Genomic DNA, 15279 nt, shown 5'->3' on the forward strand with positions numbered 1-15279 from the left:
AGTCGGTTCACCTCATCTCCTAACTCAGGTCATCCCAGACACACACACACACACACACACACACACACACACTCACAGGCAACAGACAGCAGCTGTTTGGAACTCCCAAGGGGGGTTATAGTCTCCACTAAAGACCCCAAGTGAACTGATTCACACTCTTCCTCTATTTTTTGCCCGGACCTCCTGTTGTACCGCAATGCCGCCTTATAGGGTGAGAAATTATTCTGCAGTTTATTTCATTTTTAAATAAATGCACAAAGAGAGCAACCATCGCTTTTTTTTACCTATAACTTGCTTCTGATTTAATATGGTTTTTCATCTCAGTCAACCGGCTCAGTGATTTCAGGTGATCTGAGGTGCCGACGCCCAGGCTTGTTGTACACGAATTGACTTTTTTCTCTTTGAAGTCACCGGCTGCTCGAAAGCTGCCTGTCGCTTTGCCATCTCTGTATTCCCGATCTGGTGCCAGCTCACCTCTCCTGTCATTGCTTTGACAGGAGCGCAGCACTGGAACGTGAGCAGGAGCTGCTGCCCATGCCGGGGCCCGAAAACCACCAACACCCCCCCCCCCTCCCCCATCCCACACCTAGGCATAGAACAGTCACGCTTTCATTATTTTATTTTTGAATTTTGAACGCAGCGCCACTCCCCTGAAAATTGCATAATTTATGTGCACTTTATGCAAAACCAGCCGAGCGTCTCAGAAGGAGCGCCAGCACTAATCCAGATTAAACCTTTTCAGGGGAACCACTGCTGGGAATTATGTCCGAAGGCTCTGAAAATGTTAAAAAAAAAAAAAAGAAAAGCTAATCTAAAACAATTACAAAACTTTTCTATTAGGTTCGGCAAAGCTGTGTTCTTGGCCCTGAAATCCCCAAAGAGCCCGAGAAAGACTCTCGCCTCTTTGAGGCGGAGGTCGGTTTGAATGAAACGTTTCTGTCCTCAGATCTGCAGAAAGAAGGAGGTCTGAGGAGAAAGATCACGCTGGCCTCCATCCTGGCTGCAAAGGCGCGCCAGACCATACGGAGGATGCTTGACAAAACTGGCACAACGGCATCTGGTCCTCTGTTGTGTCTTGACAAGGCAGATTGTTTTTAGACGAAGCACATTTTCAAGTGGAGGAAGTGTTGCATTTCACCCCTGTACTAAGTTTAGCACCGGACACACACACACACACACACACTCACTCGCACACAGCATCATGTGAAGACGTGCACAGGGTGATAACTCTATTATTCTCTCTAGCAGTATGGCGGCACAGCGGTTAGCGCTGCTGCCTTCCAACAAGTTGACATGGGTTTAACTCCTAGCTACTCAGGAGGTGTTTTCCCCCGCAGTCCGAAGACATGAAGGTACTCTGCCTAAAAATAATATCATGAGATATGAACCTGATCAATGTCTTTCCTTTCAGCGTAGTAGTTATGTCGTTTGAAGACGAAATGGATGCATTAAACAGCACCACCTAGTGGTGCTTTATTAAACGACACTAGATTCCAATAAATTGAAGGAAAAGGTGTCTGTAACTGCATTATGCTATAAGGTTCAGTGACAATTTGCAGTTCTGGAAAGTGTGGAGCTGGCATTTCACACTCTTGGCTCCTCTCCTTTAGGGGTAGTGGGTGCCTAGCGGTTAAGGAAGCGGCCCTGTAGTCAGAAGGTTGCCGGTTCGAATCCCAATCCGACAAGGTGTCACTGAGGTGCCACTGAGCAAAGCACCGTCCCCACACACTGCTCCCCGGGCGCCTGTCATGGCTGCCCACTGCTCACCAAGGGTGTCACCGTGTGCTGTGCATCACTTCACTTTCTTTTTCTCTTTTAAAGTGATTCTCGTTGTGATTCTGCTTGGCTGTTCGGAATTCCAACCACCAACCTTCTGATTGCGGGTCCGCTTCCTTAACCGCTAGGCCACCACTGCCCTGATGGGGATGGGAATGGATTTTCCAACAATTCTCATGTGTTGAGAACTTGGGTTCTTTTCCTTCATGTGTGTTAAGGATCATTTCGCTGAGCTGCTTATAATGACAGTAGCGTGGAAAGCAGTCAGGTTGCTGAAGGCAGGTGGTTTATCGGAAACTTATAAAATAGGCTTCCTGTTTTTGTCTTCAAAACAGCTTCTGTGACATCCTCCTGGGAAGCTGTGTCACAACTTATGACTGGTGATGAATGTACTTTCTCGGCCTCCAGAACTGGGTTGCGGCCTCTGGAGCCCATCCCAGAACACTGGATGCAGGGGGCGGGGAGACAGCCCACCATATGTGTGTGTGTGTGTGTGTGTGTGTGTGTGTATATATATATATTTTTTTAAAAATACCGTTCTTTTAAATACCGAAATGCATGCTAGATTAATTGGTGATGCTATATTGATCTCTGCTTCAGGAACTAAAATGTTAATTACATGTCGAGGGGAAGGTTTCCTTGGACAAGATCTAGGACCTTCCAGCCAGCAGTGACCAAGATTTATTCCTCACTGTTTGCACTTTGAACCACCGTCAGGCCATTTTGTCATCGTGGCCTTGAACGAATCTCCTGGTACTTGTAAAGTGCCTGCCTCTGTAATATTAATGCCCGCCCCCATTCACAGTGTCACAGCCCTGAAAATGAGCCTTGTTGTTTCCTCCCCCAGCGTGATCGAGCACAGCAGGAGAGAGAGAGAGAGAGAGAGAGAGAGAGAGTGAGGCTGACCACAATCATGGCTCAAGCTGGACCAGAGGACACCGCCATGGGGGCGACTGACCCAGATGAGGACTCCCCCAACATGATTGTCTACAGAAAGGTAGGATTGGTGCCCTAGCCCTCTGTTGCATGTTCTCTGACCTTTTGCAACCCTTCAATTTTTTGGCTGTGGTCACATGGTTTAAAGGAATTTTTTGCGGTTCTGTTCCTGAATAACAAAATAGTATGACATAAATACTGTAGTTATTAAGGCTGGGATGGAACATACATATGGTGACATATGGGGATGTGTACTGGTACACCGGTGTTCAGAATCGATGTGTCACAGTTTGAAGTTGCAGTGAACCTGAGAGTGAGATACTGCTCCTCTTGCAGCAAAACAAAGGGAGGAATAGAAGGCACTTTTCTCCAGGTCGCACATTTTGCAACGAATTTGGCCTTTTTTAAATTTGAAATCAGAAATGCACAGATTTTCTCTTCATGATATCACAGCAAACTCTACACAGCTGGGATATTATTGATCTCATGGTGATATTGATATTGTGACTCCCAGCCCAACTATTGATCTGTTGAGTGATTTGCATGTACTTCCACCTACTCTGCAGGTTGTGTTTTGATGCGTGACGGATGCTTTAAATTCTGCATTGTAAACTGTTACTAGTGACTGCATGTACGCAACATTTATTGCAGGGGACACATGTCCTTGTGTGCACCGTGTGCTGTGCTGCAGTGTTTCACAATGACAATCACTTCACTTTCACTTTTTTTATTTTGATTTATTTATCTGTCCATTTATTTATTTACGGATATAAATGCTATTCATTATTCAGGCCAAAAGAAGACGAGAGTTGAGATTTATACTATGTGCCATGTGCCATATGTTTGTATGTAGTGTCACCAAGAAAGGCTGCTGGTGGCGACTGCTCCTGATGAAAATCTGGGGGGGGCTTAAAATCAAAATAAACCAGGCACGTGTGATGTGCAACCGGGGGTCTGCGTGTCTGTCGGGGGGATTTGGCAGCCTCTGTCACCAATGGCCATTGGCAGCAGAGCAGCCAACACTTCTCCAGCAGACACAGATGCTCGGGTTTCTTTTAAGTGGCCGGAGCACAGCGGCCTTCTGGGACGAGTGCAATGGCTGACTCCCGGAGAGGAGGGCCCTTGTTTACATTTACAGCATTTATCAGACGCCCTTATCCAGAGCGACTTACAATCAGTAGTTACAGGGACAGTCCCCCCCTGGAGCAACTTAGGGTTAAGTGTCTTGCTCAGGGACACAATGGTAGTAAGTGGGATTTGAACCTGGGTCTTCTGGTTCACAGGCGAGTGTCTTACCCACTAGGCCACTACCACCCTCTTGTTCAGCCGGCGTTGGCTTCGTTCGGAATTTGCTCCACCACGTTGTGGATTTCATAATTCAGTGTGGGACGGATGCGCATTCTGCTGATTATCTGCAGAGGAGATGTGTCTTTGATGGCTGGAATAAGGTTTTTCAGGGCAGAGGGGCAGAAGTGTGTCTTCATCGCCCCGCGGACGCTGGGGTGGGAAGCCGTGACAAACTGCGCACAATGAAAAACACTGGCAATAAAAGAGCATCTCTAATGCAATTCCGTTGACGGCACGCCGCACACTGGTGGGGTGGGATTTATTGGAGCTGATGAAAAAGTCACTTTAGCCTGGGTGTCAGTGTCACTGTCTGCCTGCTTATTTTGCCTCCCTTCCTCCAGTCTGTCAAGAGGGGGAGATTAATTTCCTGTAAAACGAGTATCAGCCCGACTCCCCGTCTCTCGCGCTCTCGCCTGCCCTGTCAGACGAGAATGATGGAGCTGCTCGCTCCGCCAGATGCTGAAACCCCCTCTGTCCCTCCCTCGCCAGATAGTCCAGGAACCCAACCTACACCGTGCCCAGCCAGCTTTTGATTGATGTGACCTATTAATTATAGACCGATTTTAGTAGAGGGCTCCTCAATAAACTCGTCCTTAAATGGTTTCAAATGAAGCGTTAGACACTCACAGAAGTTTTTGGTTGATGGACTTTCAGTTCAGTGCATAAGTTTCTTCTTTTATGATATATATCTCCTACGCATGACTACAGAACTGTAAAACTCTACTTTTAAAATTTGGCGGAACACATGATTCACTGATCCTAGTTGGGTGAGCTCAAAAGGAGCTTGGCTCTTCTAAGAATCCCCTGAGACGTTTAAGGGGAGATTTTTGGTTTACAATTTATTTGTATTACCTAATAGGCTTCACTCTGTTTTCCGTACCGGTCCATGCCAACGTTCAACTTAACTCGACATGCATGACAAGTGCCAACCTATCAAATCCATCAATGCAGTTTTCCCCAACGCCTTGGCCAATCAGTCAGGTTTATTACAGGTTAAGTCAGATAGGTTTACTGCATGGCAGACACACCCACACTCAAATACTGATGCAACACGTGTCTTAACTTAACTTTTGTATTGTTAAATATATACGGTTTGAGAAATTGAACTATTATCGTACAATGCTTTGCGACAAGTGTCTGTGTAAAGCTCTTTATAAAGAAATGTCATGATCCGGTCCGGCAGGGGTTGGGACCGGAGTTTCATGCTCGTCCTGTGTAATGTTCCCTGATTGTTATCACCTGTGTATGATTGTATAAATCTATCCTGTTTGTGTCTGCTCGCGGTCGGGCCATTGTTTGGTGATGTTTCCCTGGGTTCGTCTACTATGCATTAAACCCCTGTCTCGTGACGTCGCGCGTATGCGTCCTCCTTCCTCTTCATGTCCAGCCATCGTGACAAGAAACTTTACTTGCTTTACTCTTCTCTATATGATACACAGCAGATTTGATCAGATCAAAGTATGTGTATCAGGTATAGTTAATAATGAAAGATCCTGATAATCAGTGACATCTAACTGTGTATGTTTTTAGTCACTTTCATTATTATAATGTCATGATGTGTTGCAAATATATAATTTGTTGATGAAAGCCATAAACTGCTGTGGAGATTATGACACTAGGGCAGTGGTGTGCCACACACTGCTCCCCGGCGGCTTTCGTGGCTGGCCACTGCTCACCAAGGGTGATGGTAAAAAGCAGAGGACACACTTCATTGTGTGTGCTGTGCTGCAGTGTTTCACAATCATTTCACATTCCACTTTCGCTGTTTGTGTCTGAGTCCCCATGTGTTAACAGAAATGGTTACAGTAAGGGCGGTGGGGGCGTCGTCAGTGTTACAGGCATTACAGTGCAGTCCATCTTGTTTATGCAAGTGGGTCACTGAGCCAACGATTCCAGCTGACCGCTATGGGTCTGGCATGGGATAATATTTGTAATATCACTGCCGTGGTCCATGGTGCTACAGAATAAAAGCCTTTCTCCGTCCCCTCAGGCTCCCTTTTGTAACCTGAAAGAGAAAGTGAGCAGAGAGCTGCGTGAGAAATTGCTTCAGATTGAGAGAGACTGGAGGACAGAGGGTATCCGTTAGAGTCGATGGCATCGCAGACGGTGATGGAGGGCGGTGGAGAGGATTTGGGCACACAGGTCTTTAATGGAATACTCTTGCTCTCAGATTCACTGGTTAGACATCATAGGGCTGGTTCCACAGTTATATCTCAATGAGGGAGCCAGATGAGCACCAATGTGTCCCATGCCAGGAGTCTTGGGCATCACCTCCAGGGCACGACCAAGAATGGTGTGGGACTGGCCTCAAGTTGCATGTCACCTCAATGGTCCACAGAGGGTCAGGGTCCTCTAATTATATTCATCCATCACTGTTTGCCAAGGGGGGGCGCCGTACAGAAACAAACCAATGATGATCAAGAGACCAATTCTTGCGTGCTTGGTACCGACGCCTCCAGCTCATGTTGTTATGAGAGAACACGAGTGTGTTCAGACGCAATTAACCTGGATGAGACACAACTGACTTTGATGAATTTTCCCATTAAGGTGAGCGTGCAAGGCCCAAGGAGGGTGGGGAGTCTGCTACGAAGTAGAACTTTAAGACTCTAAGAACCTTGTTGTATGAATGGATTTATCCTTGGTTAATCCTTGGTTAATCTCCACCCAGCACTGCACTGTTTACTGTAACGATTCATGCTTTTTTATTTTCCTCATCATAGATGTGATCTTTTCAGGTTCTAATTGAGGGATGGTCACCCGTCTACAAAAAAGAACAGACTCATACAATTTTCTGTGAGCGGCGAACTGAGCCAACGCTGAACGTGAAGGTGGCATTCGGTTTCTCGAGCGTGAGCGTCACTCACATTTTATAACACAGCGTGGCGCCTCCGTAAATGCGATGTGGTGTCAGGAATCGTAATCCACGCCGTTTACCCGACCGCTTGTGCAGTCAAAAAGTGTCTGGAGTGCATCAACCGTTGAGGGAGATGGATTTTGAACGGACAAATGTGCAGAAGTTCTTCTGTTTCAGCACGTGAATCTTTTTTTATGAACAAACAGGCGTAGATTCAGCGTCCTATCCTGACTAGTTTTATGCTCATTAGCTTATTGTATGCATCTGTTGGCGGGGGTATACATATACGAACAAATGAAAATGTGAAACGTGAGCCATGAATATGGACTAGTCCTCAGAGGTTTCCATGTCAGTTTTCATTCGTGCCGGGGCAACGCTGCCCTTTCCTGAACCATTCGACCTAAACCATTCAGCAAAATACCCCACATTCAGTCTCCGCTTAGACTCTCCTTTCATTTTGTCACTCGGTGTTGGGAGCAGAAATCCGGCTGCGATTTCACATGCATTTCAAATAAAACGGTCTTTACTGTGTTTACTGAGTGCACGGTGAACTGCCTTAGGCAGACTTGCCTTGACGCAACACTAACTTTCCATTGATTTTAATGCATATGAGCTTTCTCACTCTTGATTACAGTTGACAATTGAACATCGTGGAAGCATGACCGTGGCCTGTAGTGACGGTGGAACTGTAGTTGCAGGGTAGCAGTTTGTGGTCCAAAATGATCCCCTGCGCTTATACTAAATGCATTATTTTCATAATTACCTGTACAAAAAGACCGCCAGATGGTTTCAGTTCCTAATCCCATTGTTCTTTCTCTCTGTTCCTCTAAAACGGTTAGCAGCTTTTGGCACATGGACCTGACCCTGGTTGGTAGCAGATGCTTGTAGGTTTACATTCTGTCGGGGGAAAAGTGCGATAAATCAGACGCTGCTAAGACACCGCTCAGCCAATCCGAGTCTGACGTCAGAACTGTCAAGTAATTAAACTTCAGTAATTAAACTTGCCCACCTTGCACGTTCATTCGCTCACATATCTTCTTTCTTTTATGCTTTTCCGTACAGCTTGTTAGCTCAGGTGTAAGTCCACACTCGCTGTTTACGCTGTAATAAGGCTGGATTCCTGGCTGCGCTTATTTACCCTGCCGCATCTCCTCAGGTGCCATCTGCGCCGGGTTGACTGGGGGCCACTGCTGGATCCACGCTCCTCGCCTCCGCAGGCCGTGCAAGCAAATAACTTTGCGGGGTGATTTGCTTTGTGCGCTTGGGACAGGTTCTGCCTCGCGCCCAATTACATCTTCGGAAATCCGTCAAGGTTTTCCAGACCCTGGTAAAACTGTACCGTCTGTCGCAGGTTTTCACAAGTTCTAATAAACAGACGGTGGTTCGCGAAGGGAGGACTGCATAGAAAGTGGCGTCTCTTGTACCCCATGTTCAGAGGCAATTATCTATGAGGAGCGGGCCTGCACGATAACTAGATGGAAATGGAGACGCTGGGATGAAGCTGTAGGCTGCCAGGAGGTACAGCAGTCATTAGAGGATTGTTTGCTTTCGGGTGGCTAGTGATGTGAGAAATTGTTTGATGTATTTTTAGATGTGTCGGTGTGTGTGTGTGTGTGTGTTTTTCAGCCCAACCCTATCAGAAGAGCCCTTGACTAAGTTCAAGACTTGTGAATATGTATAGTTCTACCAAAGCAAACTGACCCACAAATAAATCAAAAAAGCAAACCTGACATTACACACACACACACACACACACATTAGATAACCTGTAATACAATCCAGCACCTGCAACCATAATGCACGCTATAGGTTATTAGAAGTTAGTGAGAGAACATTCAATTATTTACCTTTAGACACAAATTTAGACCAAAATGTGATGCATGGAACATTTTAGAACTATGAACAAGTGTGACATGTATGTAGTACTTGTCGTGTCTTACTACTGGGTGGTTCAATATAAAGTTCTGACAAAAGCCATACAGGAAGATTGAAAACATGTGATGCACGGGATGCAGAAAACTAGTCTCACTTGTTAAAACCAACTTACACAATAAATTTCTGTGAATTCTATAAGCATTCAGAAAAATAATTTCAGTGTTTAACGGGTGTCAAAACTGTGCAACATTTCAACAGAATAATGTTTATGCAAAACCAATATATGCTACTAAAATGACCAAGGTGGTGGATGGTATGATGCGGGACATGATGCATGGGACAACAATGCCACTGGTCTAAAATCTATATGAATGCTGTTAAGTTTAACATATCAGTACTAAGAATTAAAATGTGTTGCATTGTATGAATATTGTAATTAAGCCTGATTCACTATTCAGTATAACATTTATAAACTGAACTTTGTCTCATTGAAATTAGTACAAATAAGAGTACACATCTTAAATATAAGGATGCAAGTATTACATAATTTGCCCAAATTTGTATTACAGATTGGGCAAAATATGATACAGTTTTCAAACTGACAGATGGGGCTTGTTCTCTAGTGAAAAGTCCAGTGCCCACCTAGTTCTGTCGGTAGAGCATGAGACAGTTAATCTTGTTGTGGGTTCGAGCCTGACATTGGACGTGTGTTTTGGGGCTGTGGTGGTCTAGTGGGTAAGGAAATGGACCCCTTAGTTGGCTTTGAGTGGCCAAGGTGCCATTGAACAACACTGATCCCTGGGCACCTGTCATGGCAGCGCACTGGTCACCAAGGGTGATGGTTAAAAGCAGAGGACACATTTCGTTGTGTCAATACAGGGAGTGCAGAATTATTAGGCAAGTTGTATTTTTGAGGAATAATGTTTTTGGAAATAGTTTTTAGTTTGTTTTTATTTTTAGCTATTTTAGGGGGATATCTGTGTGTGCAGGTGACTATTACTGTGCATAATTATTAGGCAACTTAACAAAAAACAAATATATACCCATTTCAATTATTTATTTTTACCAGTGAAACCAATATAACATCTCCACATTCACAAATATACATTTCTGACATTCAAAAACAAAACAAAAACAAATCAGCGACCAATATAGCCACCTTTCTTTGCAAGGACACTCAAAAGCCTGACATCCATGGATTCTGTCAGTGTTTTGATCTGTTCACCATCAACATTGCATGCAACAGCAACCACAGCCTCCCAGACACTGTTCAGAGAGGTGTCCTGTTTTCCCACCTTGTAAATCTCACATTTGATGATGGACCACAGGTTCTCAATGGGGTTCAGATCAGGTGAACAAGGAGGCCATGTCATTAGTTTTTCTTCTTTTATACCCTTTCTTGCCAGCCACGCTGTGGAGTACTTGGACGCATGAAAATCAAGTTTTTCTTGAAGGATGCAGACTTCTTCCTGTACCACTGCTTGAAGAAGGTGTCTTCCAGAAACCGGCAGTAGGACTGGGAGTTGAGCTTGACTCCATCCTCAACCCAAAAAGGCCCCACAAGCTCATCTTTGATGATACCAGCCCAAACCAGTACTCCACCTCCACCTTGCTGGCGTCTGAGTTGGACTGGAGCTCTCTGCCCTTTACCAATCCAGCCACGGGCCCATCCATCTGGCCCATCAAGACTCACTCTCATTTCATCAGTCCATAAAACCTTAGAAAAATCAGTCTTGAGATATTTCTTGGCCCAGTCTTGACGTTTCAGCTTGTGTGTCTTGTTCAGTGGTGGTCGTCTTTCATTTACATTTACGGCATTTGGCAGAAGCCCTTATCCAGAGCAACTTACAACGTGCTTTCAAGTTACCATCAATGAAGAGATCAATTCCGGTTCACTAGGACCCCAACTATGAATACATCTATTTTATTCACTCTGTTGTAGATTCTGTACACAAACTTCGACAACAAGAAAATTACAATTTAATCTAAATATTCTAAAAAGAGGAAGGTCTTGAGCTGTCGTTTGAAGGTGCTCAGTGACTGAGCTGTTCTGACCTCGAGGGGAAGTTCATTCCACCACCGAGGGGCCAAGACGGAGAAGAGTCTAGATGAATGTCTTCCTTTTACCTTCAGAGATGGGGGGACCAGGCAAGCAGTACTGGAGACTCGGAGTAAACGAGGTGCAGTGCGAGGTGTAATAAGGGCTGTGAGGTAGGATGGTGCTACTCCATGTTTGGCTTTGTAGGCCAGCATCAGTATTTTGAACCTGATGCGTGCAGCTACTGGGAGCCAGTGGAGGGAACGTAGCAGAGGGGTGGTGTGGGAGAATTTGGGAAGGTTGAAGATTAGTCGTGCTGCTGCATTTTGTATTAGTTGTAGAGGTCGGATGGTACATAGTGGTAGACCAGCTAGAAGGGAGTTACAGTAGTCCAGTCAACTTGGCAGCTGCACGCTTGACTTTTCTCAGTTCATGGGCAGTTATTTTGCACCTTGGTTTTTCCACATGCTTCTTGCGACCCTGTTGACTATTTTGAATGAAACGCTTGATGATCGATGATCACGCTTCAGAAGCTTTGCAATTTTAAGAGTGCTGCATCCCTCTGCAAGATATCTCACTATTTTTCACTTTTCTGAGCCTGTCAAGTCCTTCTTTTGACCCATTTTGCCAAAGGAAAGGAAGTTGCCTAATAATTATGCACACCTGATATAGGGTGTTGATGTCATTAGACCACACCCCTTCTCATTACAGAGATGCACATCACCTAATATGCTTAATTGGTAGTAGGCTTTCAAGCCTATACAGCTTGGAGTAAGACAACATGCATGAAGAGGATGATGTGGACAAAATACTAATTTGCCTAATAATTCACTTCACTTTAAAAGTCAAAGGCGTCTTCAGGATTTACATGAATAATAAAAAGAGTTTGGCGCATGTTATATATTGATGGGCCAGGTTTAAATCACTCAAAATGATGAGGTAGCATGCCTGGGAGCGGTCAATCATCCGGCTACTCCCATTTTAAACTTGATTAAAAGATCATTAAAGATTGTGTCATAGCTGCAGGACATGGCGAGGAAAGCAGGACACATATGTACAACTCAAGACACAGGGAATTTAACACAAAAACACAAGACAGGATAAAACATCACCATTTCTTTTGTTTTTTTCTGTAAATCCCAAGGATGCCTTTTTACCTTACATTAGTGAACAAGCACTGCGATTAGTGTGTAGTGTTGCAGGTTTGAAAATAGTGCCCTTTGTGCGAAAAAGGGCTGTTCAATGAGAAGAAAAAAAAACCTGAAAGTTGATTTTTATTTTGTCTTATTTGGTGGTTTACATCTGCCGGTGCTGTGTTATTTCCACGCCTCAGACTCTTTCCCACTGCCGAACCTGTTGCGGTGGGTGTTGATTGGCCGCAGTGAGGTGGCTTGGGGGTGATGGTGTTGTCAGTGTTCACAGCCTCCAGAACCGAACAGATACTGACCTCCACTTTAGAGTGATTTTTTACAGCCCTGTGAGTGCAAACCTCTCTCTCTCCCCCCAAAATGCAGATTCTGTCTCATTTGCAGCAAAGATCCTGAGACATGCTGAGTAGATGCGTGTGTCTTGTGTGTGTGTTAGGGACATGTGGACCAACATGCAGATACACACATGCAGCTATAATCTGAAAGGAGATTCACTGGCTTCTAAACCTGCAATCCAGGCTAATGTCTTACTTTGTCTTCATGTTTCTTCCATCAGGAGCCATGCTTACCGTATACTGACCCACATCTTGATTATTGTAGTTCGCTATATTCAGTCTCTCCTTTCCTGCTGTAGAATGCTGCTGCGTGTTTGGTGGCTGGCGATGCTATTAGCCCTGTGCCGACATCCTCACAGAGGCCTCCAGTTAGATTTAGAATCAATTTTTAATTACAAGAAAATATTAAGGTCTTTCCCTCACCGAGTATGTTCTTTTTTTAAATCATTGATTATTTGAGTTGGTTGTACAGCATTTGTGGTTTATTTTAAATAGTGCAATTTATAATAATAAATATGATTTGCCGCCAGACTCTGATCTCCAGTTCTCGAGTGTGTTTTTGTTTTCTGCCACGGGCTAATTTCTTCCCTCTGTGGTCCCTGTTAAGAGACTCTGAGTGTTAATGTGATCCGACACCAGTCAAGTGGTAACTCCACTGCACATCTCCTCTCTCCTGTGATGAAAACAGGTTTTCTAGCTCGTCAATTTAACCACTAATCTCACTCCTTTCACTTCAAAACCACTGAATATTGCTGAGTGCAGATCAGACGCTATGATTCCGTTGCCATCCGTTAGTGATAGAAGTGATGGTGAAATGGTGTCCATCATGGAGTATGGAGTATGCTTAGTAGAAACGAGTGTCATGGCAGGCACACCTCAACCAATGATATCACTGAAGAAAGCATTAAAAACACAATTCATAGAAACACCAGGGGAATGACCAGTGTAAAAGGCAGTACTACATCCAGCCAGTGGGGGGCACTAGACCTGTGGTCATTTCTTGCATTGTGTTGAGTAACCAGCCGCAAGTAACTGGTTAACTGCATATAATGAGTTGTTGTTATGGAACACAAATCTCCACAACAGATAAGACTCCCAAGGCCATATTTTAGCGAAAAGTCTCATCTGAGACGTTAGCTTAGATCGATCATGTCTCGTTTTTGCTCTATCTTATTTTATTTTTTTTCAGCTTTTCAGAGCCGCTGACAGCAGCATATCCATGCCGAAGACCTCAGTTATTTTAGTTTTCTGGCATAGCTGAAGTCATTGCAGCTTTGTTGGTTGCTTTTGACAACTTCTCTTAAATAAAGTATAAGCGTGGAACACATTACCTCATAGCTGAAGAGGGCAAAGGCAGGAGAGTGACAGAAACTAGAAAAACAATACTCAAACTTTCTTACCTTTATATTTTTATTTTTTTATTGTTTGTGATCCTTCAAAATTGATGTCCTCATTAAAATGCAAAAGAAACATGCTTCAGGTGTAATTATGGTGCATGTTGTCTACTTTGGACTCGAAATCCTAATTTGACCCGAGATGAAAGAAGCCATGGCAACAGGAACTAATAGCCCTGGTTGTGAGATGATCTAGAGCAGTCCGGTTCTCAGGTGCTTTCTAATATTAGGCTTCATGGTCACAGGGACTGAAGGTCACACTCTCCAGGCCATCCAGGTTATCCAGGACTTAACAAGATACCTCAGAACCTTGATTAAATCTCTAATATGGACATCACTGGTGATATCAAAACAGATCGATACAGAGCCAGTGTGGAATGTGGGTATTTTAGGGTCCATTAGAAACATGGAATAAAGAAAGTTTAGGGAGACAGCTTCCGTGTGGTAGCTGAAGTAGCTGAAAGGGTTATATGGCTCAGTAAATACATTTGCAGTCACTTCATTCAAAAGTCAAAATATGCGCATTAAAAGGACTCATCCTCTTTGATGCATTAAAAAAAAAAAAAAAAAAAAACCTCCCACATATAATGACGCTTCTTCAGGGACTTACTCCTCAACGCAAGCTTCAGGGTGCTTGAGGCAGGCATTTAAAAGTCTAATTCCATCTCCGGTTGTTCTGAGGCACATGTTCAGGGTGGTAGTAGCCTAGTGGGTAACACACTCGCCTATGAACCAGAAGACCCAGGTTCAAATCCCACGTACTACCATTGTGTCCCTGAGCAAGACACTTAACCCTAAATTGCTCCGGGGGGACTGTCCCTGTAACTACTGACTGTATGTTGCTCTGGATAAGGGGCGTCTGATAAATGCTGTAGATGTATATGTTTAAAACCCACTTACCACCTCTGAACCCTGGTGTAGGACAGTTGACCTCGATTCGCTCTGGTTCAGCTAAACACAACGTATAATATATTTTTTTTTCTAGGATTCGCGAACAGAAAAAGTGGCTACGACTCACCAGAATGGCCAGAGGCGTGAGACAGGAACGGGAGGAGCTGCTGCTCTGCATCAGAATGAGCGTTACCTCCATTAGCTCTCCAGACTTTTTCTCCAGACTTCCCCTCTCACATGACCTTTATGTGATTTATGAGACGCTCTTTAAAGACTCTCTACAGTTCCTTGCTGCTTTCCCACTATCGTGGCTTTTTTCAGAAACCCAAAGGCATCCCCAAGCAACGCACGGATCCCTGTGCAGCTCTGGATACGCTAAATTAAGACTGTCAAACATCAGCGTGAAGACAGTACAGAACATACTACGCACCACGCCGAGATAAGAGTAAATATTTCACCTCCGGCCTGTTAACCCAGACACCTAACATCAGGAACCGAGGGACTCCTGCGCAGGAGGAGCTAATTGCCGGCCTAAACAGTCTCGGTGCTGTTTGCCCACCTACGGCGGGAGATCATTGCTTTCAGAGCACGATTCGTCTGGGGGTGGAGCGGATTTGGAGGTTTCTGCTAGCAACCGGCTTTCTCGAGCAGCTCTGCCGACTTTAATTGGGGCCAGTGGGCAGGT

At 44.6% G+C, this 15279-nt stretch overlaps 1 protein-coding gene across 1 annotated transcript in view; it reads left to right on the plus strand.

Annotated features, from left to right (window-relative positions):
- Positions 1 to 15279, plus strand: part of rgs6 (regulator of G protein signaling 6) — a 62515-nt gene that overhangs the window by 740 nt on the left and 46496 nt on the right. The window contains exon 2 of the mRNA XM_029003010.1: positions 2624 to 2773. Within this exon, the coding sequence (XP_028858843.1) occupies positions 2690 to 2773 (84 nt within the window). The 5' untranslated portion in view covers positions 2624 to 2689. The remainder of the gene's footprint in view (positions 1 to 2623; positions 2774 to 15279) is intronic.

Source organism: Denticeps clupeoides, chromosome 14 (assembly GCF_900700375.1).
Source record: "Denticeps clupeoides chromosome 14, fDenClu1.1, whole genome shotgun sequence".
Taxonomy (NCBI): domain Eukaryota; kingdom Metazoa; phylum Chordata; class Actinopteri; order Clupeiformes; family Denticipitidae; genus Denticeps; species Denticeps clupeoides.